The 26,689-nt window shown below is 44.4% G+C and overlaps 1 protein-coding gene across 2 annotated transcripts in view; it reads left to right on the top strand.

Moving 5' to 3' along the window:
* The window catches only part of KIF26A (kinesin family member 26A), a 156,050-nt gene that overhangs the window by 76,632 nt on the left and 52,729 nt on the right, over positions 1-26,689 (top strand). For both annotated transcript variants that reach the window (XM_083730385.1, XM_083730386.1), the window contains exon 4: positions 15,305-15,471. In XM_083730385.1, the coding sequence (XP_083586511.1) occupies positions 15,305-15,471 (167 nt within the window). The remainder of the gene's footprint in view (positions 1-15,304; positions 15,472-26,689) is intronic.

Genomic DNA, 26,689 nt, shown 5'->3' with positions numbered 1-26,689 from the left:
GATTAATTATAGAGTGATATTTAAAAGACGCAAAATTAACATGACATTTAAGCATAAAAATGTTGAGTACTGGTGGAGGGAAGTCACATGGGTGTAATTTTTTTGGGCATTGGATATTGTATGCATGGTATGTATTGTGGCTGTATCTCTCCCCCCCCCCCCTTTCTTCTTCCTTTCTCTTTAGTATTTGTGGTTAATTTGTATGTGAACAATGAATGAATGAATGAATGAATGAATGAATGTGCATGGCTTGTTTCAAGGGTTCAAAGACTTTTAGGCCAGTTGTTATTTCCATTTGATGGCTGTGTATTAGGCTAAGCTAATAAGGCAAATACTGCAGCAGTTTGTGTGTGTTTGTTTTAAAGAACATGGTAGTTCTTTAAAATAGTATATTTAAGAAATTCACGTTAAGGCAAGACTGAGTGTGCTGCTAAATTTCACTGCTCTTTTGTTCAAGTTCCAATAAATATATTTTCTGTGTATTACCAACACACAAAAGTCTTGGATAGGGGATGCTTGGCTAGTTGTGACAACCCAACTTGTGGAAGAGGCTGCACAGATCATACTTGAGGGCTTCATAGACTTTTCCAGCATTTTTTGTAATCATTCTTTTTGAAGGAATTTATTGCAAAACTGACGAACGGTTCGGCTGTGCTAATTGGAAGAGATTTATTGCGCTGCTGCTAAATGATGTAGCATTGTTTGATGGCAAAAAGTGTATAAACTAGTACAGTGGGATGCAGTGGCATTGAGTGTGGCTTTTAGTTACCCCTTTCTCCCATTTATGTGTATTATTGATTTTATTTCACTGTTCAGGCGGTAATGGATTTATAATTAGAATACAGTCACAGTAATCAATGATGAGATTATTGGGCATATAAATAGAACTTTTGAGACTAAGGCGAGGTCATTTCCTGCTGTAACCAAGGATCAATCATTGGGGGGTTGTTGAGAATTTTTAAGTAGCACTTGCAAGATTTAAGATTGAAATGGCTTCAGAGAAATAAATCCAGACCTACTGCTTACTTGTAAAAAAAATCCCAATGGAAAGGATTGCTTTATATTTCTAGAGCAGGAGTGGAGAACATCTTTCAGCCCGACTCTACAAATCTATGATTTTATAATTCTCTGATCATGGCAAATTAACACGACCCTAGATTTCTGCCCCCCCCCCCCGTCATTTAAAAACCACGAATACAAAATCCCGAAATTCCTTTTTGAATTTAGAGCAGTGCAGAAAGCAGTTTGGGATACCCTGCAGTTTGGGAGGTCCTGAGAGTGCAGCTCACAGACACATCTGAACGTGCTTGCAGATGTTGGGCTTGTTCCTTCTTTGGATCTTGGCCAACATATGTATCCGGTTACATCTGGTAAGATAACTTGAGCAAGTATTGAACAGCTTGGATTTTGAACTGTAATGAGGAGGTTGGTGATGCAATGAAAGCGAGCCGAAAGCAAATGGCTCTTCCTTACAACCTTGGAGGTGTTTGCATTGTCCTGCCACCCATCGCACCCCTCCTCCTTTATCAGTAAGTAGAGTTAAACGACAAAAGCGGCGACAAAACTGGCGGCTGTGTATTTTTGCCTGCCTCAGATAAGTGATTAATTTTGATCAAAGTGGGTTTGTGGAAGCATATTGAGCAACTGGCTGAAGGAGCACCGTCTCAGCTCAACAAAAGCCGAATGTGTATTTCTAATGTGTGTCAGTAAATAGAGGTCAGGCGAGGTTTCTTCCCCCCCCAACACCCCCCCTAAAAAAAAAAAAAGCAATTATAGCAGGTTATATTACTGCAGCATAAATGCTTCGGATAGAATTAGACCTGAAATGATGGTTAAATCACTTTGAATGCATTACAGGGAGTGATTAATAAATGGAATAAATACATGTAAATAAATAAGCTTTGTGGTTGTTTATTAAACATGCATGCCACCCTTCATTCTAAGATCTTGGGGCAGTTCATTGCACAAAAATACAACCACAAAATACACAATATCATCATCATCATCATCAACAACAACAACAACAACTCCCCAACAACAACAACTCCTCCCCCATGTTAATGCATGGCTATCTCATAATGGCATCCCTATCCCTGGAAAAGACCCTGATGTTGGGAAAGATGGAGGGCACAAGAAGAAGGGGACGACAGAGGACGAGATGGTTGGACAGTGTTCTCGAGGCTACCAGCATGAGTCTGACCAAACTGTGGGAGGCAGTGGAAGACAGGAGTGCCTGGCGTGCTCTGGTCCACGGGGTCATGAAGAGACGGACCCTGAACAACTAAACAACAAAATCTCTGTCCCTTGCTGCCTGCCCGCTGGGCAGGATGCTGCCTCATCCAAAAGTAATAGATACTCTAAAAAGAGAATTCTGAATTGGATGATAGGCAGATGCACAGGGGAGCCGAAGCTCTTGCCTGCATCCTTCCTTATGCATCCTTGCCCGCCTCCTCATTTAGCAACTTATTGTCTCTGCTCTTCCCTGTCTCCCTAAAGGAGAGACAAGAGAACAAGCAAATACAGTGGTGCCTCGCAAGACGGAAAGAATCCGTTCCGCGATTCTCTTCGTCTAGCAGTTTTTTCGTCTTGCGAAGCAAGCCCATTGACAGCTTAGCGGATTAGCGCTACAGCGGTCTAGCGGCTTCTAGCGATCAGCTGTTAAGCGGCTTAGGAAAAGGGGGGGAAAAGCGAAAAAAACCTGCGGGGACTCGCAAGATTTTTTCGTCTTGCAAAGCAACCCCATAGGGAAATTGGTTTTGCGAAGTGCCTCCAATACGGAAAACCCTTTCGTCTAGCGGGTTTTCCGTCTTGCGAGGCGTTCGTCTTGCGGGGCACCACTGTAGGAGAAAGGGAACCAGAGACTCCTGCTTTCCTGTGTTGCTCGCCCAAGATCTTCTCCAGCTTTCTCTGAGGCATTTTCAGCAGAGTTCTAAAAGAGCCAGAAAGCCTAGCCTGGCTTTCACCTAGCCAGGTTGTGAGCAGCATGTGATGCAGGACATGTTTTGTTTAGAAAAGCCCCCTGATTCACCCCCTCCAGGTAGAGCTGGGAGAGGCTTCTGCCTTGAAACCCTGGAGGAGAGCTGCTGCCAATTAGTGTTCTTTAATCTTGTCTCCCCAGATGCTGTAGGACTGGGACTCTTATCATCCCCAGCCATAGAATAAAAGACTGGTAGAGTTGGAAGGGACCACAAGAATCATCTAGTCCAACCCCCTGCCATGCAACATGGGGCTCAAACGCAGGACCCTGAGATTAACCCTCTCGTGCTCTACTGACTGAGCTAGTCATAGAATTGTAGGGTTAGAAGGTACCCAGAGTGTCATCTAGATTGCCTAAGAGACTGCAATCTACTCACAGAATAAAAAACTGGGAGTGATCTACCCCTTTTTTTGGGGGGGGGGGTTTCAGGTCTAAGTTGCTGAGCTTTTTTTAAGGAGGAAAGTCCCGGTTTTTTTAGGGGTTCAGGGAAAAGTTGCTGAGCTTTTTAAAGGGGGAAGGTCGCTCACTGAAAGATCGCTAAGGAAACAACCAGCCTCACTGCAAAAGCTTCGTCTTCCATTCTGGGGATTGTGCAACCATAGAGTGCGGGGCGAGGGGGCAGGGACCGATTCTGTTTTACCACCACTGAGGAAAGGGAACCAGCGATTGACCGCAACCTACCAAAACCTCCCAGGGATCTACCAGTAGATCACAATCGGCTTGTTGGACATATCTGATCTAGACCATAGGTAGGCAAACTAAGGCCCAGGGGCCGAATGTGGCCCAATCGCCTTCTCAATCCGGCCCACGGATGGTTCGGAAATCAGCGTGTTTTTACATGAGTAGAATGTGTGCTTTTATTTAAAATGCAACTCTGGGTTATTTGTGGGGCCTGCATGGTGTATTTACATGTGTAGATTGTGTGCTTTTGTTTAAAATGCATCTCTGGGTTACTTGTGGGGCATAGGAATTCGTTCATCCCCCCCCCCCAAAAAAAAATAGTCCGGCCCCCCACAAGGTCTGAGGAACAGTGGATAGCCCCCTGCTGAAAAAGTTTGCTGTCCCCTGATTTAGATCAATCCCCTGCAATGCAGGAATCTCAGCTAAAGCATCCATGACAGAGGGCCATGCAACCTCTGCTTGTTGTTGTTGTTGTTTAGTCGTGTCCGACTCTTCGTGACCCCATGGACCAGAGCACGCCAGGCACTCCTGTCTTCCACTGCTTCCCACAGTTTGGTCAAACTCATGCTGGGAGCTTTGAGGACACTGTCCAACCATCTCGTCCTCTGTCGTCCCCTTCTCCTTGTGCCCTCCATCTTTCCCAACATCAGGGTCTTTTCCAGGGAGTCTTCTCTTCTCACGAGGTGGCCAAAGTATTGGAGCCTCAGCTTCAGGATCTGTCCTTCCAGTGAGCACTCAGGGCTGATTTCCTTCAGAATGGAGAGGTTTGATCTTCTTGCAGTCCATGGGACTCTGCTTAGAAGCCTCCAAGGAAGGAAGTGCTTCCTGAAGTTTAATTAGAATCTCCTTTCTTGTAAGCTAATTGGCCGGCTTAGCTAGTGGTCAGGAATGATGGGAGTTGTAGTCCAACAGGGTTTTTCTGGAGCCCCAAGGTTGAAGAAAACTGCTGTGGATAATCCTGAGCTAAATGGGCCGACAGCCTGAATCTTCAAGAGGCACATATAGTAGTAGTGCGAATGATATTTTTTTAAACACTTGCAGTGTAGAAATAATAATAAAAGTGCAGAACTCTGTTTGGAGGGCTGGCTTCTGTGGGATTGCTCTGTGGGTTTTATTCACCCGGGGCGCATCGTATACATAAAAGTCTGAGAGGTGCATGTTTAGGCACAGACAGCAAAGACAGTTTTCTTGTTACTGGGCCACAGCTGCAGGTACTAAAACAACTACAGAAGTGAATTTTAGTCATAAAGTGCCTCTTACGCTATTTTATAATGAGCCCCGATGGAAACATTGTCAAGGAGCAGTAAAAAGTTTATGCTGGGAAATGTTTCCCCACAAAACGGCATAGGCTGTGCGCTTGGCATACTTTTTATGACAATCTTCTCGGTCTGTCAGGGAAGACTATTCCTTGGCCAAATGCGTATGCTTGTCTCACGCTAGCAGGGAAGGAGGTTTTACAGCCTCTGGAATTACCCATAGGGAGTCTGATTTACGTCACATTTGTTCCCATTAATGGTGGTAGGTCATAAGAGCTTTAAGGTGAAATATGTTGAGGTGATGCCATTTATTCCCGTTTCATGCGCAAGCCGTCATTTCTGTGAGGATGCAAACTTGTTCAATTAGCTGCGGCTGTGGGGTGCTATATTAGCTTAAGTAAACAAAAACTCTTCAGATTTGTATGCCAGGGTGCTAGTCGGAACTGGATTAAAAAAATCTATAAAAATGTAAACTGTTGGGTTTCTTTTCACACTGCTTATTCCGGACTTGCAGAGTAGATTCAGTGCTCTGAGGACTCTTTTCAGACTCTTTGAAAGAATCCAGAGATTCCTTGGAAACTGATCAAGGACAACCCAAGACATTTTGCTCACTGGGCAAAAGACAAGATTCTCCCTCTCTTTTTGCCATGTCATGTGCAGAAATCAGCTGGCCTGACAGTTGAATCTTAATTCAACACTGGAACAGGACAGTGTCCACATTTTTCCATTTTACTGGGTTATTTTAAAAATAATAATTGTGCACCATCTAGAAGACATTTGTTTACGGACTGTATAAGATGCAGCCAGCCAATGAAAATAAGGTAGCAGTGGTGTATGGTCAGCACATGGAATGGCTTCCAGTTGTTTAGATCAGCAAGCCCATTCTCATTATTGTCTGGTAGAAGGTAGCAGGCAACCAGCTTGACCCAGCAACCCAATGTACCATAGGCTAGCTTAGGGGGTGTAGGGCAGGTTGTGTGGCACACACAACTGCCCTCCAGTAGAAGGGTGTGGGCCAGGGGCTCATGAGGCACAGCTGGGTGTAAGGGGCCTGTGGCCTATGTGAGATGGTCTCCTCACTCTGCCTAGTGGTAGGGCTCAGCCATGTTTGGATTCCCAACGAGATGATCAGTCATGGCGGACTAGTTTCCTGAATGATAGCTTGCTCACATTATCATTTTTCTCCTGCAGTATTCAGCCTCAGGGGAGTGTTCTTCAACCTTAGGCCACCAGACTACAATTTCCACTGTCCCTGACCATTAGCTTTGCTGGTTGAGGCTGATGGGAGTTGGAGTCCAATGACATCTGAAGGGCATCAGGTTGGGAAAGGCTGCTTTAGAGCACGGTCCTTTATTGGGCTCCTTCTCTGGAAGCGTAGAGCAGCCAAGTTTCAGCAACAAGTAGCCAAATGGGCTTGTGGAAAATGAGATGGGGTTTCCTGGCATTAATTCCTGCTAGATCGCTTTCTGCCAATCACAAAGGCACCTGTCATCAGCTTCTGAACAACTAACACCCAAGTGCATCGTTGTATATTGCTTTAAGCCTTACCATCATGAGTGATGCCTGAATATTACATTGATTGACATGTAGTAAGTGCCAAAGATACAAGGAAACCCCAAAGGCGGTTTCATTCCACATCTTTTCTGCTGCTTCCTGCGGTGAGACGTGGGGTGGGACACATCAGTATTGGTTTCCCTTGTTCTGGGGCCAAGTTTGCTAGTTCCCACTTCCCCACTCCTGATCCCACCAAATGCAAGACCTCCTCAGAATGGCAGTGTGCATGGGACAAGGATTAATCTTGTTTCTCTGCGCAATAATCCCCTGATTCTGTTCACCTACACCCCTGCCTAGAAAACAACATCTTCCCATGTTGGTTAAATGTGATCACACATTTAATGTGAGGTGTAGTTAGATCTCATGGCACTCTAATCGTGAGTTAAGCCATGAATCAACCCTCTAAGGTGGGCCACTCCAATTATCTTCTCATGAGAGATGGGATGGCAGGCCTGGAAGAACTCGGTGTGTCTTGAGAGATCAGGAGAACCTTACTGGTTTACACTCATCTGGTAAAGCAGCCTGTTTTCCACATGGTGATCAACCATATGCCAATGTGAAGTCCGTACCCAGGACACAAGGACAAACGCTCTCCCCATTGTTGTTCCTCAGTGACTGGGATTCAAAAGCATACTGCCTCTTGATGTCATCACTTGGTAGCTGTTGTTAGGCTCATCCACCATGAATTTGTCCTACACCCTTTTAATGTCACCAAAGTTGGTGGCCATCACTACAAATTGCGCAATCCAATTCCATACTATTTTCATTTCATTTCATTTCAAATTTATATCCCGCCCCTCCTTCCCAAGGAGCCCAGGGCGGCAAACGCACAAGCAATATGACATCAACGCAGACTGGGGAAAACCTCTATTTAAAAGAGTTGTGAGAAGAGAATGACTGCTCCATGCACGCAAGGCAGATTTTGGCTTGTGTTTTGCCAACATTAGCCCTCCATGCCACATGGGCTGTGTGAAATTCTTTCTCTTGTCTGTCCTGAGCATTTTCTCCACGCCGCGAATAAATTTAGATCCATCCCCCGCTTTTTGGTTGCTTTAGACCAGGGCTGTCCAACTTCCAACAGACTGCGATCTACTCACACTATAAAAAAACTGGCAGTGATCTACCCATTGAATTGACCAGAGTAGTTGAGCTTTTTTGGGGGAGCCAAAGTTGTTGAGCTTACGGTTGATATGAGGTTTGAACAAGGTTTTCAGGATGCACACAGGCCTGCATTTTATCATTCCTTTACTGCTACCCCGCAGTCATGTCCCAGGGAGACTTGACAGTCACCATGTGCCTGCAACGAGGGATCCGCAGTCTTATCACGCTGTTACAAAACCGTTGGAGAGGATTCTTCAACTCTGGGGCAGGGGGTGCCGTATTTAATTTCGCCCTCACTCTTGTCAGCACATGGCAAAACTTGTTTAACCTCTGACTCTGAGGGTGTTAATTGAGTAATTAAAGATTTAGTGGAGTGATATGGATCATCTGTAGATGTGTTATTTCGCTAATTAATTTATCTTGGCAAGCCCGAAACCATTTCCCCTCCTCTTTCAGCAATCAATGCACACACTCTTGCAAAAACCCCTTCCGTTGATACAAACCAGGCTTGTAGAACTAGGTTTTGTTCTTGGCGGATGCTTGGGCATTGTTGTATGGGCCTACATATTTTGGGGTGATGAAGGTATATCTGTTGACACTGGAGGTCAACAGGCCCCTTTGTACGTTTGAAAAATGAAATAAGTTGCTTCATGTTGTCTGACTTATGAGGTCCGTGACTATTGTCTGCTGTGACTGGGAGTGACTTTCCAAGGTGCTTTAAACAACTTTCCCCCTTGTCTATTTTTATTAATGCCAAGGACTGAAGCTCTGGCCTTCTCCATGCACAGCACATTCTCTGCAACTGAGCAAAATACCGTTCAGATTTGCTTTGCGCACACTAATGCAGTAATGTGTGTAGGACTTCTTATCAATTGGTGGTGCCAAATGACTGGGCTACTTCCTCAGGCCAATATCTTATGAGGCTAGAGAAAGATCATATGAGAAGCATTTCTGCCTTACTATTGCATATGGTAGACAGGTTTCGTAGGGTTTTTTGGCAATGTTTCAAAAACCTGGTGCACCTGTTTAGCCAGAAATGACTGTGGGACAAGAGAATATGGTGTGAATTGGCCTTTAGCTGAGAAGGTTCTGTGTGGATGCAAAGCTCCCTTTATACTCATTACTTGCCTGAAGGGGGCATTATGTAATTACTGGTGAGTAGGGGATCCTCTGGCAGCAGTCACATGGCTTGTCGTTCGTGTATTAGTATGCTTGTATGTGATGGTTGGACAGTGTTCTCGAAGCTACAAACATGAGTCTGACCAAACTACGGGAGATAGTGGAAGACAGAAGTGCCTGGTGTGCTCTGGTCCATGGGGTCACGAAGAGTCGGACACCACTAAACGACTAAACAACAACAACATGCTTGTATGTAGTGGCAAAACCTACATGTGAGCAACCACTTTTGTATAGGCTTACAGATGATGGTGTTAACATGTGAATATCTGGACAGATGGCCCACACTGTGCCTGAATTTAGAGCGTGTTTAATTTTTCAACCTTCAAATTCCAAAAATGAGGGGTGCTAAAAAGTTGTAACATGACTTGGGAATTCAAAGCATATTTTGGTTAAACATGATTTAGTTTTGCTTGGTAAGTAAACTGTGTGTAAAAATGCACAGAAATCATTAAAAACAATTGCCAAAATCTTGCAGTTATATTGTTGTTGTTGTTTTAGAATTACCTGACATTTTCAGAAAGTAAAATTAAAATTATTTGGTTTTCCAAAAACAGTTTATGTGCTTCTTTGTCAAAAGTAGACTTACCAAGCTAAATGTTGTTCAATCACAAAAAATAGCAGATTTGAATTTCTTACACCCAAAAACATATTTTGAAGACCTTTCACTGAAGAAATTTGCAAAAAGTACACTTCACCCCCTAAAAGGACACTCCCTAGTGCCCCATGCCAAGGCTGGAGCCAAGAGTATGGCCCCAATTCCCAGTAATTGTGTGGTGCCTCCTTCACTCAAGAAACACACAAAAAGGGCTTATGTCTCTGTGCAATAGATGCAGAGCAGTGGATTTAACTAACTATAGAAAAGATCTAGCACGTCACCATAGGAGATGGTTGTAAAACATGATCTATAGCATTGTGGATTTTAAAGTTTGGTGGCATCCCGGGGAGTATTTAATTGCATTTGTGCTTCATTACAACGCTGTCTCTTTTTGCCTAAATTTATTTTAACTAATTAGTTTGAAATGTCAGAGTAGTATTTCAGACGGCAGAAACATCATCCATTACCATTCACGGAGTCGTTAACCCTAGCTACAAATATGTATTGTGGCATCTTCTCTAATTAAGCATTTTCCTGGACTCTACTTTTAGCAGTCCTTCCTAAAAATAGTTTAAAAATGAATTGCATTGATCTCTACATTCACATGAATAGTGTCTTGCACTGGGGGAATCAAGACAAAGGATGAAGTTATGAATGACTAGTAGTCCTGATGGCTATAAACTGCCTGCAGAATTAGAGGCAAGGCAACTCTGAATACCAGTCAGTGGATAACAATACAGTGGTACCTCAGGTTACAGATGCTTCAGGTTACAGACTCTGCTAACCTCGGGTTAAGAACTTTGCTTCAGGATGAGAACAGAAATTGTGCTCCAGCGGCACGGCAGCAGCGGGAGGCCCCATTAGCTAAAGTGGTGCTTCAGGTTAAGAACAGTTTCAGGTTAAGAACGGACCTCCAGAACGAATTAAGTTCTTAACCCGAGGTACCACTGTATCAGGAGATCAGGAGAGGGCTGTTCCCTCACATCCCATTGTCCACTTTGTGAGTTTCATAGGCATTTCTGGTTGGCTGTGGTGGGAAACTGGATAATTGACTAAATAGGCTACAGAGTGTTTTAGCATGTCCTGAAGCCATGCAGACCCTGTTGTTGTTGTTGTTGTTAATAATAATAATAATAATAATAATAATAATAATAATAATAATAATAATAATAATTTAATTTATATACCGGCCTTTTTCAGAAGATCCCAGGTCGGTGTACAACATTAAAAACACGTTACAGATGTATTAAAACGTAATAAAAACCTAATAACAAGCATACTGATAGGCAGCCCAATAATAAAATAGTCATCATAATAACAGCCCTCTCCTCCACACTTTCTCAGGCCGTAGATGATTTAATAGCCATAGGCCTGGGTAAAGAGGAATGTTTTTGCCTGGCATAATAATAATAATAATAATAATAATAATAATAATAATAATAATAATAATTTATACCCCGCCCTTCCTGGTTCAAAAAACCGGGCTCAGGGCGGCTAAAAACAAATTTAAAACACTTAATTGATGCAACGAAAAACAGCATAAAATACAGTATAAAATGTGAATAACAATAAATTCAGAATTCAAAAATCAATTTAGGGGGAAAATCCATCCAATAAACATTAGATGATCACCAGGGCTAGCTGGCTAAATTAGTCCTATTTGAGCCAGTGAGGAGACCAGGGGAGAATTAGCTGTGGGATCCCAGAGCGGGTAATCTTCATAAAAAGGGAAGGGGGAGGGAAGGAAGGGGAATAAAAGATCAGACTAAGTTCAAATTGAAAGCCAGGTGGAATAGCTCTGTCTTACAGGCCCTGCGGAAGGAAGTTAAATCCTGCAGGGCCCTGGTCTCATAGGACAGAGCATTTCACCAGGTCGGAGCCATCACTGAGAAGGCCCTGGCCCTGGTGGAGGATAATATGACTTCCTTAGGGCCCGGGACCTCTAAACTATGATTATTCATGGACCTTAAGGTCCTCTGCAGGGGATACCAGGAGATGCGGTCCCGTAAATACGAGGTCCCATAAATACATGTCCTGTGAAGACATGTAACGATGGCGCCAGGTGAGCCTTCCGCAATTGGGGAGCCACTACAGAAAAGGCCTGTTCTCCTGTTGACACCTTCTGAACCTCTCTGGGATGGAGGTACATAGAGAAGGACCTTGGATGACAAGAACAGGGTCCAGGTCTGATCATATGGGGAGAGGCAGGGGGCTGGAGTAGATTTGGTCCCTTCCAGCTCTATAGTTCTAAGTGGATAGACTTCATTGCGGCTGGAGAGACTGTAGCTTTGAGGTTAGAAAGCCGGGTGGGAGCTGCAAGCATAATCTCTGTAGAACACCTCTGGTTTAAATAGGGAAGGGTTGTCTTAATGACCCCCTTGTGTTAATCACCATGCCCTCAATATGAATAACAGTGGTACAGTGGTACCTCGCAAGACGAATGCCTCGTAAGACGAAAAACTCGCAAGACGAAAGAGTTTTTCGTTTTTTGAGTTGCTTCGCAAGACGAATTTCCCTATGGGCTTGCTTCGCAAGACGAAAACGTCTTGCGAGTTTGTTTCCTTTTTCTTAAAACCGTTAATGCCCAGGGAATCCGTGCTTCACAAAACGAAAAAACTTGCAGAACGAAAAAACTCGCAGAACGAATTAATTTCGTCTTGCGAGGTACCACTGTATTTATATAACTGGGTGTGGGTTCTAAATCAGGTTGCCAGAACAGGCAAAGATCTATTTGCACACACGGCTTTACAGGAGGTTAAAAAAATAAAAATAAAAGTAGCTATCTCCTCTGAGAATGAAAACACTTGTGAAAATGTGAGTTATGTGAAATGTGGTGTGTATCTGTGAAGGCTTTTATATGTTTGTTTGTAGGTGTCTCTCTCCCCCCTCCAAAAGAAATCATTGTTTTTACTCGGTTCTTTTGGCTGCTCATGTGGAAAGATGCTACAAATGCTCCTGTTTGGTTTGTTCCTCTTAAAACAGATAGTGCTTGTAGATGATGCGCGACTGAGAAATAATTCCTGACAGTTATAACTGAAGCAGATAAACCGTTCTGCCAGCCACCGAATAATGCCGTAAAACAAAAAGGGTTCTGCTTATCGTTTTCCATGTTTTCATGCTTGTCAGACAGTTTAGCAGTGCATTACCTATAACAAAGGGTCTCCGTTTTATTCCTCTTGTCTGCCTCTGGTCATGGTTTTAACCTTGTCCAGCGATGGACCTTTGCCGACATGGCTTCCTTTTTATTGCTTATTATTGTGGCTGTGTACAGAATATAGGAAAGACAAAACGGCTTGTCAGGCGGACGTGGTGGTTTGGGAAGCATCTTACAGGACTATCAGGCTTAGATCAGGGCTAGGTGTGATGGGAGTTCAACAATATTTGGAGGCCCACAGGTTCCCCGTCACTGGTTTAGATGATCCATTGAAGTCACCTGTTCCAAATCTTTGTGCTGGTAGGACTCCCAAGATCTGCTGATGTGGCCTTCCAGATAGTACCTTAAACTCCCTTCTGTTCAAGTCTTCCATTCCTTTTTACTCCATTCCTTCTCCCTCCCTTATCTCTTAACTGCTGCTGCCTCCTGCATTATTTTTGCTGCATTTGTAGCACCGCAGTGACCTCCCTGGGGCACAAGGCTGGGCCATAGCTGTCAACTTTCAGATTTGAAAATAAGGGATCAGCAGCCTCGAAAATAAGGGATCAGCAGCCTCACCTGTCCCGGGGACAGTCTACGGGGTATCTAACAATCTGGGATAGCACCGGGAAGCAGCGGGGAACGGCGCTGGAATAAGGGAATTTCCCGCAAAAAAAGGGAAGGTTGACAGCTATGGGCTGGGCAGTGTGCATGGAGGTCCTCGGCTGCTCAGGCGACAAGATCCTCCTTTCCATCTCGCTGATGTGGTCCAAAGGAAAGCAGAGCACTACATTTGGCACTGTGGGTTAAACCACAGAGCCTAGGACTTGCCGATGAGAAGGTCAGCGGTTTGAATCCATGCGGCGGAGTGAACTCCCGTTGCTCGGTCCCAGCTCCTGCCAACCTAGCAGTTTGAAAGCACGTCAAAGTGCAAGTAGATAAATAGGTACCACTCTGGCGGGAAGGTAAACGGCGTTTCTGTGTGCTGTTCTGGTTCGCCAGAAGCGGCTTAGTCATGCTGGCCACATGACCCGGAAGCTCCCTCGGCCAATAAAGCGAGATGAGCGCCGCAACCCCAGAGTCGGCCACGACTGGACCTAATGGTCAGGGGTCCCTTTACCTTTACCTTTTACATTTGGCACCAGCTTGGCTGCAGGAGTTGCCGGAAAGAGGCATACAAGATGCCGTCCAACCACCTCATGGACTGCTTTCTGGATTTGTGTAGGGTTTATTCCTTAGCTTTTTCTTCTCCCAAAGATGTCACACAATGCAGTGGAAGTCTAGGACCAGAGTTTTCCTTCTTCTAGATGGGAGACCTTTTCAGGTTGCCAAGCTCCATCTGCTCCTTCTTTTCCTCTACAGCAGAAACTGCCTTCTTGACTGTTGGACCCACTATTGGTCTTGTCTTCTCAGTCCACCGGAGCCTAATTGTGCAGTTACAGTTGGAAATAGCATTTGTTTTAGTTTAGTTTAGTTGGGGAATTTCTATCCATTGTTACAAACATACAAAACCAATATGTAAACTATGCCATAATAATACACTAAAAGAAAAGATAGACACCGGAAATCAAATCTGGGTAAGGTTCATGACAAAGCCAACAAATACTGTGAACCGCCCCATAAAAATTATTTCAGTCACGGAAAGCTTGGTAAAATAAATGGGTTTTTAGTTGGCGTCGAAAAAGCCAACAGTCTGCAGCAGGCGGTCTTTGAGAATCACATCCTTGGAGTCATCTTTGATTCTTCCCTATCAATTTGATCAAGGTGTCTTCCTCTCTTATTTCAAGCCCCTTGTCAAAACCTACATCTTTAGTGTTTTCTGAACAGTCACCATCACTTCTATTGCTGTTTGATGCTGTCATCCTCCCTCATCATCCTTTGTCATCCTCTCTCATCATTTCATTTCCCTGACATCCTATCCTCATCCCAGTTCTGTAGTCTCCTGGGCTGAAATTGCCTAATATCTGTGTCCCACATAGCATAGCTACTAAGTAAATATGGTAGTTTAGGTTGTAGTAAGAGATCTGAAGTCTCCCAGACAGGTAGTCATCTTGTCTTTTGTGGCTCATTCACACGGGTGTTGAACATGGATTTGAATCTCTCTCTCTCTCTCTCTCTCTCTCTCTCTCTCTCTCTCTCCCTCTCTCGTTCTCTTTCTCTCTCTCTCAGCGTCCACATGACATCCTCTTTAACCAAGTGGCAACCCACACTAAATTCGGATTTTCCTGTCTGCAGATAATCCATTAAGGGAAAGACATTCAGCATGAAATGGTGTGTTACCCAATTGTGAACGTACTGAAGCACATTGTGTGCATGGGTGTTTATTATTATTATTATTTTTAAAAAACACCTGTGTGGTGATGTTTCGATGGGTGCCATCTATCATCATGGTTTCCACCAGCCCAAAGGGAAGGATGTGGCCTGCCCTTTTTCTACTGGTTGTTTCTGAAGAAACGTTCATTGTGGTTGTGCTTGTATTTTTAAAACCGCTGATTTGAAGTGCTGTCGCACAGAACAGCTGTGTAAAAAATAATATGTGCACTTGCAGTTATGGGAGGTAGGAAAGGAAAAGGAGGAGGAAGGAAGTGACAGTCTTTCATGGGAGCAACTCCAAATCTATACTAGTCTTGAAGCAAGATGCTTTTTAATGGACTGCTCTTTTGTGCAAGTCAGGTATATTGAAATATGATGATGATGATGGGTATATGAATGAAATTAAATAAAAACCCAATTGTATGCCCACAGCAGATCTCAGGTGGGTGGAAGTACTATTAGTCTTAAGTTAATATATTTATAACTCCCTGGTTTTAATTTTGCTTTTCCCTTAGGAGGCTACAGCAGCAGAGTGTGGAAGGGAAGGCTCCAATATTCAAGTCACCTCAGGGCAAAACAACTGTGACCAAACTGGAACCACTGGGCCATTGGCTTCCCAAAGTCTGGTCGCCCCGGCTGGCGTCTCTGCAGGGACTTCAGCTGCAGCGTCATTCTTCATAAGGTAGTTTTCACCATTACGATTTACATCGTTGCTCTTGTGTATGAAATGACCACAAACCAAGTGCTTACTGGGCGGTTGGTGTTGTTGTTGCAGATGGCGGTTCAGGCAGGAGAAAGCTTGGGTAATGAATGGGATCACTATGCAATGGAAGCATGAACTTGCAACTTCTGCTGGGGAAAAAGATTGTGGGGTTGGGAGCAGGGTGGAGTTGTAGCGGAAAAGCAACGGGTGCCCGAAAGGCTAGGCACCTTCCTTCCACCTCTTGCTTCTCTACTGGCAATCTTGCTTACCTGTGCCAGGAAAAGTGGGAGCTGTGTTTTGGAAGCATGTACAAAGGTGCTTTCTTTTCTCACTCATTCACAGAGGTGTGCGTGGACAAACAGTAATTCTCTTTATACTAGGCAGTCTTGGGAACTGTATCCCCATGAGTAAGGTTAGATATTCACCAAACCATGAGCCCCAGTATGGCATCTGAGAACAATGGCACCTAAAAAGAATAACAGAAAGCCCCTCTTTCTGAAAACCTGGAGAGCATAGACAAGGGAAGGCCCTCCAGATGTCTTGGACTAAAATCTCCCATCAGCTCCAGCTAGCACAAGCAATAGCCAAGGAAGATGGAAGTTGCAGTCCAGGGTTTATATCCCCGGTGTATGTTGTTGGCATTCATCTGTCTCGAGAGACATTGGAGGGCGCCTCTGGGGGTGAAGTCAAACTGCTGTGTTAGCAGCACCAAAGGGACCTCCACTGGGCGCAAGCCTGAGCAGTGTGCATGGAAGACCTGGACTGCCTAGATGACAATATTTCCCTTCATGGCCTTGCTGATGTGCACCAAGGAAAGCAGAGCGATACATTTGGCACTAGCTTGGCTGCAGGAGTTGCTGGAAGGAGATGTACAAGGTGCCATCCAACTGTCTTAGAGACTCCACTCCAAATTTGTGTAAGGCATGGTTTCCCAAACTTGGGTCTCTAGCTGTTTTTGGACTACAATTCCCATCATCTGTGGCCACTGGCCCTGCTGGCTAGGGATGATGGGAGTTGTAGTCCGGCCACAGCAGAAGACTCACATTTGGGAAACCCTGGTGTAAGGTGTACTCTTTAGCCTTTTCTTCTTCCGAAGATATCCTGCAAGGCAGCAGAGGTTTTGGATCGGAGCTTTCCTTCTCTGGTGGTATGGTCAGTGCTGAGCTACAAGGACCGAGAGTGATCTGCTTTGGTGTGAAGCTGCTTTCTGTGTTTCCATCCACTTCTCTCTGTAGCTCCTCGGATACCTGATATTGCTGGATTCCAACATTACTCCTGCTGATTTCTCTTTTTTGTTCTTTCTCACACTGATTCTATCTTTTGTAGATAGCGCCCACAAGCTGTTACATAACTTGGGCAGATTTTGCTTTGTTATGCTCGGTGAAATGTACGCAGGCTGCATTTGCATACTGACTCAAGAGTCCTTGTTTAAAAGTGGTTGCTCAACTTCATCAAGCTTAATTATGCAACACTCTTACATTTAACTTTGATATTTTTACTCATTAGCCTCAAGAGGAAGTGCATAGTCTTCTCCTGCTCGCACACGTGCTATAATACAATCTGGCACCTAAACAAAATTTGAAACAGAGTTAACTCCCAAATTCCACTCTCTCTCGAAAGAAAGGACTGTCTAGTGTTGGACTGCAAGGCAAATGCCATCCCAAACTACCATTCCTTAATCAGGAAGATGCTTCTGGCTGAGAAGGGCTCACAGAGCTTGGCAGAAGCAGTATTTTCCCATCAGAGAACTGGCACAAGAAGAAAGGGTTTCTTTTCTCAAAATCTTAAGATGTTAGATAGAGGCCCAGATGCAATAAGAGAGGGTCCTGATTTTCACAGGTGCATGGGCACAAATTCTGCACCATGAAAGGTGCTTGCTGGGAAATTACAGAGGTTTTAAAGGATCTTGGAGTGGGGTGAACGTTAAAAAATGCACAGCTTAGGAACAAAGAGCAGGTTATGGGAGCAATGAATACTCGCTGAGAGGCAACGTGACCTCACAGCTAGACTATGGGATGAGGACTGAAGAGAGATCTGGGTTCGAATGTGCACTCGCCAAATAAGCTTCAAGTGCAGATACAATCAGGGGTGGTTAGGACAGTATACAGTATACCTGAGCTCCATGGAGGAAATGTTGGATAATAATATAGAGAACAAAGTTGGGTCCAAGTTGGACAGAATGACGAACAAGATCTTATGCTTTTCCCCTCTCACTTTTTAAATGCTGGTGTCTCTGTTGTGGCTCTGTAAGGCTCCTAGGTCTTACTTTTACACTCCCCACTGCTTTAAGCCATTTATCCCAACCTAACTCTGATACCCAATGTGAGAAAATAGCTCAAAGCAGCAGAGCTCAAAGCATAACGACTTGGGAGAGGTGATTGTTTGCTCCCTTTCCTTGCGCGTTTAGTATAAAAGTTACACTCCACCACCACTATCAATGTTTAATGGTTCTTTAATATATACTTATTTTTCTATGTTTTCAGCTGTTCTTATTTTTATCTGTAAACGAGTTCCTGTCAGGGAAGAAAGGTGGGGTATAAATAAATAAATATATACCAATAATAGTAATCATAACAATGCATTTTAACTCTGGATGAGACTTCTATAGGTACCACTGTTGAGCATTAAAAATAAATTGATCTGAGAGCAAGAGAGGTAAGAGCTTTCACTGCTCACCTAAGGTGGCTTCTATCATATTTGGGAACTAGTGGATATATAGATAGAGACAATACATAAAAAAGGGGTTAATAATCTCTAGGGATAGATTTTATGCTTCTAGAAAGTGCACTTAAGCTGTATACAACCATATGAAGTTTATTTTGAAGGTACTAACTTTCATTATTTGTAATTAAATATAATGGTTTGTTACCTTTTTGTATGATATTTACAAAACTCCAGACCTTTATCTACCTAGCCTCCTGCTGTGACTTGGGTCACTAGAATATGGCAGAATGCTGAGAGAGTAAAGTGGGATGTTGAAAACCATCTTAAGAAATATATTATCATCTTGCCTTACTCAAATGCCTATTTCTGTACCAGTATATGTAGGCGGAATATACGCCTTTCCTCCTCTTTCTCCCCACTTAGTTACAAATATTCTTTTACAATTTGAGAGATTAAAAGACAACAACCCCAAATCTCTTTCTGGATAGGACAAATCTCTTTGAAACCACCTGCCACGTTGCAGATTTCATGCGCTTACTGGTTCAAATGCCCAGAATTATATTTGGATGTTTTATCTTCAAAAGGAAGCATTTCGTAGACTTATTTCTAGAACCAGAATGCTTGGTCATATTTGCATGCCTCTGAGTTTTTCGGATTAAAGAATCTAATTATTCACTAATGAGCATTAATGGTTCATATAAACTGAGGGTCACTCTCCTATTACAGGCACCTGATGGTTTGCTGATAAGCATTTGGCCATTAGATTGACCATAAAATACAGTCAATAATTGAGGTGACTGGGAGAGCAGGCACCTTATCAAGTGTAGGCCTAGCAAGACAGCTTGTCATGTCTCAGGGTACTGGCTGAGCAGTGACTGAGCATACGATTAGGCCATTGGAGCATTGTGCCCCTAATGAAATGGGAAGAAAAGCATTGCAATATTAGCACAACTGCTAAATGACTAATGTGTTTTTCTTCCAAGGCTCAGGCGCTTCAATTAGTTGTGATAAATGGTTCGCTTTGCTGTTTATTGTGAACTGGGGATCTGGGGGCAGGTTCGGGGGGGGGGGCCTTGACTACCTTCGAGGCGTAAGAAGCTGCCTTATCACTGGTCCATTTAGCTCAGTATTGTCTTACTGTTTTAACCCACTGTGGCATCTTTGGCTGAAGGTAAGGAAACAAATAAATCACAGAATCATAGAATTGCAGAGTTGGAGGGGACCCTGAGGGTCATCTAGTCCAATCCCCTGCTATCCAGGAATCTCAGCTGAAGCATCCATGATAGATGGCCACCCAGCCTCTGCTTAAAAACCTCCAAGGAAGGAGAACCCGTCACCTTCTGAGGGAACCTGTTTCTATGTCAAACATCTCTTCCTTTCAGAAAAGTTCTTCCTGATGTTTAGTCAGAATCTTCTTTCTTGCAACTTGAATCCATTGGTTGGAGTCCCACCCTCCAGAGCAGGGGAAAACAAGCTTGCTCCATCTTCTGAGTGACAGCTCTTTCGATATTTGAAGATAATAATAATAAATAACAATAAAATTTTATTTATATCCTGCCCTCCCCAGCCAAAGCCGGGCTCAGAGCAGCTAACAACAGTAAAAATAACACCGTTTAAATGAAATCACAATCCATTAATTGAAATACATTCTAAAATCCATTCATTCAAAAATCAATTCAGAGTCAAATTAATGGCAACCATTGGGCTAGAGTTCTATGAGGATTACAGAAGGAGGGGGTCAGACTGTGCCTTGGCCAAAGACCTGGTGGAACAGCTCTGTCTTGCAGGCCCTGCGGAAAGATGTCAAGTCCTGCAGGGCCCTAGTGACAGAGTGTTCCACCAGATTGGGGCCATGGCCGAAAAAGCCCTGGCTCTGGTTGAGGCCAGCCTAACCTCCCTGTGGTCCAGGATCTCCAAGATGATTTTATTTGAAGACCGTAAGGTCCTCCGTGGGACATACCAGGAGAGGTGGTCCTGTAGCTTTGAGGGTCCTAGGCCGTATAGGGCTTTAAAGGTTAAAACCAGCACCTTAAACCTGATCCTGTACTGCACCGGGAGCCAGTGCAGCTGTTATAGCTCCGGGTGAATGTGATCCTGTGGCGAGGACCCCGTAAGGAGTCTTGCTGCGGCATTCTGCACCCGCTGGAGATTCTGGCTATCATATCTCTTCTTGGTCTCCTCTTTTCCTGGGCTAAACATACCCAGCTCTTTCAACCATTCCTCATAAGGCTTGGTTTCCAGACCTTTGACCATCTTGGTCACCCTCCTCTGCACATGTTCCACCTCGTCAATATCCTTAACTCCTCCATCTTCATCACCTGATTGGCAACAACTGCTCTCCAGAGTTTCAGACAAGAGCCATTTCTCCCAGGCCACCTCGGAGAGCTGAGGATTGAACATGGGATTGTGCAAAGGTGCATATATCTCCATCCAAACATGAAAGAGGTGTTATTGCAATCAAAAAACCCGTCCCAGCCAGGCAAAATCACTTTGGCAGGGTCAGTGAGTTGTGTCACCCTGGAGAAAAGTGTATGGTCTAAGAAGCAGGTAGAAGGTCCCAGATGGTTTTATTTGACACCTGGTCTGAGGTTCCCCACCCCTGATATATCTAAACATAACATTAACCACTTATCTTCAACATTTTCAGATCTAGGACTAGCCATTTATTGGTTCATTCATGCATTATGGGATACAGTATTTTTTATTTTATTTTTTACCATACGTTTATATGGTGTTCATGGCTTATGTGACCTGCATTATGTCAACGACCAACAACTTGAACAAGAGACTCAAAACTATTCAGAACAGGCAAACACAGCTTCAGGGGACCCTGGTCATTTGGTCTGGAGGGAAAAGTCCTTCTCTATCTCAGTTATGGCTATACTTGCAAGTGTGAGCACGAAGACTGCAAACTGGGAGCAATCCCCATTTAATATAGTGATGATTTCCAAGGAAGCATGCATGGGACTGGGATACTCATTTTCCGAAAGGAAATTTGGGGCAGCCCCTGATGTACCTCCAGCAAGGAATCTCCTTTATCTTATTCTGCTAAAGTGTCCTTATCAAAATAGTTATTCCAGCAGATCCCTCTCTCTGATTTTTCAGTGATTTGCCCATGCAGATCTGAGGTCAAAATATATATTCTAGAGCATTTGTGCCAAAAGAAAATTCATCAGAACACTCTAAATCATTAACATACTTCCTGTGCTGCCTTGGATAACAGAGACCCCTGGACTTAGGTGTGCATACAATTTTCTTTTTCACCTCCCCCCCCCCCCCACCACAACGTGAGTGCCTTAACATTCATACATTATTTAATACAGCAGTGGATGTGAACTGCCTTTTGTCTTTCTGAACTGCTTGCTGTCCAGGCTTCTGTGATGTGACCTTGGGTAGTAACCATAGAAACATGTTAAAAGCATCAGCCTAAAAAGAAAAAAGAATAGAGGGGGGAAAAATCAGTAGTTTGGAATGACAGGGATTCAAATTCCGCGAAAGGAGGTTATGATGTATTAAGGATACTAGAAGCATATATTACTTCTAACCTGTTAAACCTGATTATTCTGAGATGATCAGCGCTTTTCATAATTTTTATGGAGGGAAGGGGAAAGTGTATGGAGACGTACTACGCATTTTTAAAATAGCCTGCTTTAGAAATATTTGCAGCTAAATCTTTGGAAGCTGTCATCCTGAGACTTGGCTTAGCTGTTAAATGTGGGCATTGTTTCTCCACTGAGTTGATGATGTAGTCCTCCAGTTTTCTATATTTAATAGCTAGAAACATTTACTCAACGTCCCCCCCGTCCCTCTGGGAATAACTTGGCACTGCAGCTTTTGCACACACAGAGCTGGCATGATTTAAAACCCGTCTTGACAGATGGAGAGAGAGATAACTGGGTTAGTAGTTAAGTAGGTCAGTAGAAGCAAATGGATTCTGTGACTCATCAGATACCAAGTTAGCCCTTTTAACAGTGCTGCATGTAGAATTTCTGGAGGCTGTGCAGCGAACCTGCATAGACTTTTGGTGGGTGGGGGGGTTGGGTTTGGAGTTTATAAGGTGGTGCTTACGTGTTGCTAAGAGTGCTAATGGGGAAGTCTCTTTAAATGAGGGGTGCTTGTTAAACAAAAGGCAGATTTTTCACGCCATGTGGTCGAGCCAGCCCAGGGTGACTTCGACACCATATTAAGATGACGAAAATGTCTTCTGAATGCAATGCCCATGTGATTTGCCAGGCATTGGGCGATGCTAAAAGTTCTGTAGGGTACGATGGATCTTGGTTCTTGCTGTGTCGAGGAGGTGCATCCGGATAAATGGTTTGCTGCATGCAAACCACAGGTGGAAAGGGCGTCAAGTACCTCAGTTAGAATCTGCCAGTGCACAAAATTCCTCCTGTGCCTTCAAAAAGGAAACACTGCAGTTTCATTTGCAGACAAAGCAAGATGGAGTGTTTTGTCTTCACGTACCTATTTGATCTGGCAGGAATGGGAAGGACCGGCCCACACATGACTCAAGGTCAACTGGCTCAGGTGGCAGAATCTGCAGGGGCAGCAGGGCCAGCCTCCCAAGTTTGCTTGCCACTGCGGCTACTGCTATAGTGGCATTGATAGCTGTGGCACCCTCCTTGGAGGCCGGATCTGACATCTCATTGGCATCTCATCTCCTATCAATGCTGCTTCTACAAGCTTGTAAAAGTAAAGGGACCCCTGACCATTAAGTCCAGTCACGGACGACTCTGGGGTTGCTGGCGCTCATCTCACTTTATTGGCAGAGGGAGCCGGCGTACAGCTTCTGGGTCATGTGGCCAGCATGACTAAGCCGCTTCTGGCGAACCAGAGCAGCGCACGGAAACACCGTTTACCTTCCTGCCAGAGCGGTACCTATTTATCTGCTTGCACTTTGATGTGCTTTCGAACTGTTAGGTTGGCAGGAGCAGGGACCTAGCAACGGGAGCTCACCCCGTCACGGGGATTCGAACCGCCGACCTTCTGATCGGCAAGCCCAAGAGGCTCAGTGGTTTAGACCACAGCGTCACCCGTGTTGTAGTAGATCTTTATTCCCCACTTGTAGACCTTCACTCACTTCTTCTTCCTTAGTGGGGAGGGGCATTTTGTTTTTTGTTTTTTTAAAATAATTTTTATTAATTTTCACAACCAACAAAAGACAAGAAAGAAAACAACAGCGCACACAAAGAAAAAGAAAAGAAATAGACATATACAAAACACACACACACACAAAAATGTGACTTCCCCATACCTCCCTTACACTGCATCCTTGTTTTGCAATTTTTCAGCAACCCTTTAGTTCTTTTTTCTATTTGTATCTCTCTCAAATTTCTTAACATTATTATTTACAGCTGTAATTCTCTGTTTCTTACCCCCTGACATCTTAACAGTCCACAATCTTACAACAATTTTTAAGGTATAATTTAATTTTTTTCCAATCCTCCTCCACTGTCTCTTTTCTCTGGTCACGGATTCTGCCGGTCATCTCCGCCAGTCCCATAAATTCAGTCACCTTCATCTGCCATTCTTCCAGAGTGGGTAGTTCTTGCGTCTTCCAATACTTTGCCAGAAGAATTCTTGCCGCTGTAGTTGCATACATAAAAAATGTCCTATCCTTTTTTGGTACCAATTGGCCAACCATACCCAGGAGAAAGGCCTCCGGCTTCTTTGAAAAGGTCCACTTAAGGACTTTCTTAAGTTCATTATAGATCATTTCCCAGTAGGCCTTAATCCTTGGGCAGGTCCACCAAAGGTGATAAAAGGTTCCTTCAGACTCATTACATTTCCAGCATTTGTCATTGGGCAAATGATAGATCTTTGCAAGCTTGACTGGTGTCATGTACCACCTATAGATCATTTTCATTATATTCTCTTTTAAGGCACTACATGCCGTAAATTTTATACCAGTGGTCCATAACTGCTCCCAGTCAGCAAACATAATGTCATAACCGATATCCTGTGCCCAGGGAGGGGCATTTTGTGGTTCGGCTCAGGTTCCAAAATGTATGGGGTCAACCCTGGGAATAGGAGGGGATGAGATCAAAACTCTTTCCTATACCTGTGTGCTTTCTTCGTCTAGCAATAGCAAGGTCTTCAGTGAGCACATGTTTAAAATTCTGCAAGGGACCTCACCACCTGTCTGTTATGTCTGTAGTAGTGGGTTAATCAAATCTCAAGACATAGGAAACGCCACACTTAGATATACACTGTTTTGACCTAAGGTGCAGCATTCACTATTGTGCTGGATTAGGAACACCATCAAGTCTCATCATTGCTCCATCTAGCTCAGCATTGTCAACACTTGTCTGGAAGTAACACTCCATAGTTTCAGGCAGAAATTCTTCCCAGCCATACCTCAAGGATGCTGGGAACCCCAGGGACCTTTTTCGGAGAAAGCCTGTGTTCTCCATCTTCAGGTGTGAAGCTACTGGTGTGTCCTTGGGCAATTCACCTTACCTTGAAGCGTTGTTGTGTAGCTAAAACAGCCTTCTGATTCCTTTGCACATAGGGCAAGATTTGAAGGTGACAAATAAAATACTTGGTATTACGCAAGAGCAGCCCTGCTGGATCAAAAATAAACTCTATTTAGGCCAACATCCCATATTCTACAGTGGCCAAGCATACCCACAGTGGATGCATGGATCTTCAGAGGCCTTTACAGACTCGTATTTGTGCTAATTGTGTTTGCAAGGGGACTTGAGGAATTCTGGCCTGGCTCCCTCCCAAACAAGCAAGTAGAGGCTCTTAATTGTGAGTTTTTTGTTTGTTTTTTAAAAGATACCTTATTCAGGCATGTAATGGTACAGACTCAGCAGCAGACATTGGGCTAAGGAGTCACAGTTCAGGAGCAAGGCAAGTAGTTAAGTACTGGATAGAAGCAAGGAAGATGTCCCAACAAGTTGCCGTGCCCGCCAAGCTATTAAAGGCTAGGCTTGGTGCGCTCACTCATGAGACTCACTCACATTGCAGGAATGTGGGGATTGCAAACATGTGCTCTGTCGGGGTGAGTGGGTCTGCTCCCATCTGTGAAGGCAGCACCTGGTTCCAGGTGACAAGATTGCGCCCTCCTGTTTGGGCTCCTGTTCAGTCGCTGCTACCTCCTGTTCTGTCTTCTCTTCTGGCTGCTTCAGGCTCTCCCACGTCTTTACCAAGACTCTCCACTGTACAGGAAGGTTTATGGGGGAGGGGGTTAAGAACTGACATCCCTGTTCCCCCTCCCAAAGTGACTGATGGGGGGGGGGAGGAGGGAGACCACCTCTCCTCCAACCCAGGTTCCTGCCATTCATTCCCCTCCTCTGTCACCTCCTCCTCATGTGTTGGAGCCCTTCCTAAGCAGTTGTACCTTATGATCTGAGACATGCTGCCCAAGACCTCTTGCACTATCGCATTAAATCCCTTGGGGGGTTCAGAGTGTTGCTCCCAATTGTGTGTATAAGATCTTAGCGGTTCTTCTTGGACTTCACATTGATGCATTGAGGCCTTTAAAAGTGTGGTCACTCTTGGGTTGCATGCACAGTCTGGTTCATTGGCACCTTGGAATGACGGAGAGCAGCTAGCCAAGGCAGTATGATTGTTTGGAAATTGCCGTCTCCTTTCACTGTGCATGGCCCTTGTTTTCTTCGTTGCTGTGGCACTCAAGTGGCGTTTCTCTCTAATGAACAGCAAACAGAATGATGTTTGCCTGGCTTGTATTCTGCTTTATGTTAGCACTTGTTGGGGAGAGAAGAACTGTGCTTAATCTGAATAAGCTTTTTGAGCCTAACTTGGAAGTCAGCAACGAGTCTTGGAAAAGCGATTTAACCTCTCTAATGCAGCTTTGCACATTTTCCACAGTGCTTTATGAATGTAGTGGAGACGAACTCCCTGCTAGGAAGAGTTTATATTCTGAGGGTAGGCGAATCAAATAAAAGAGGATATGTATAATAATAACCGGTCAAAGGCACAGTGGTAGTGGAGGAGAAAAGGGAGATTAGGTGGGGAGAGAACCTGCAGGAGGCGTTCAGGAGTGGGAGGGCTCTGGTTGAACATGTTTGCAGATGGCAGTCGGGGAAAGGGAGGGATTGTGAAGGCTGACAGCCACGGAGAAGTCAGGGAGGTTAATAGACTGAATATCAGGAGGGGGACTGAGGGATCAGGCAGGAGGGAGGGACGGGAGAAGCAGGCAATTTCAGACCAGAGCAAATGGCATCGGAACAGAAAAGAACAGCCAGGAGGGGGGCTTGCAGCAATGAATGGGAGAGTCAATCCAAAACTGGAGATGGGGGTTAACAAGGGGGCATGTGGAGCCAATGGGATCAGGGGGGCTATCGGCGTAAGAGAATGAGATCAATCTGGATGCAGGAAGGTGTGCAAATGGGCGGCTGGTGGCTGCAGTTAGGAGACTGGGAAAGAGAGCACTGGGAGGGGTATGTGCACGTGTGGCGACAGGAGAAAAGAAAGGAAGGAAGGTTTGGACAAGGAAGGAAAATGCAAGAAATGAATGTGCACTGGAACTGGGAGGCTGAGTTTCAGCAGCCAACCAGAGTTGTAA

Source organism: Podarcis gaigeae (genome assembly GCF_964106915.1).
Source record: "Podarcis gaigeae genome assembly, chromosome: 1".
In the NCBI taxonomy this organism is placed as follows: domain Eukaryota; kingdom Metazoa; phylum Chordata; class Lepidosauria; order Squamata; family Lacertidae; genus Podarcis; species Podarcis gaigeae.
This window is presented reverse-complemented; position numbering and strand designations above follow the sequence as displayed.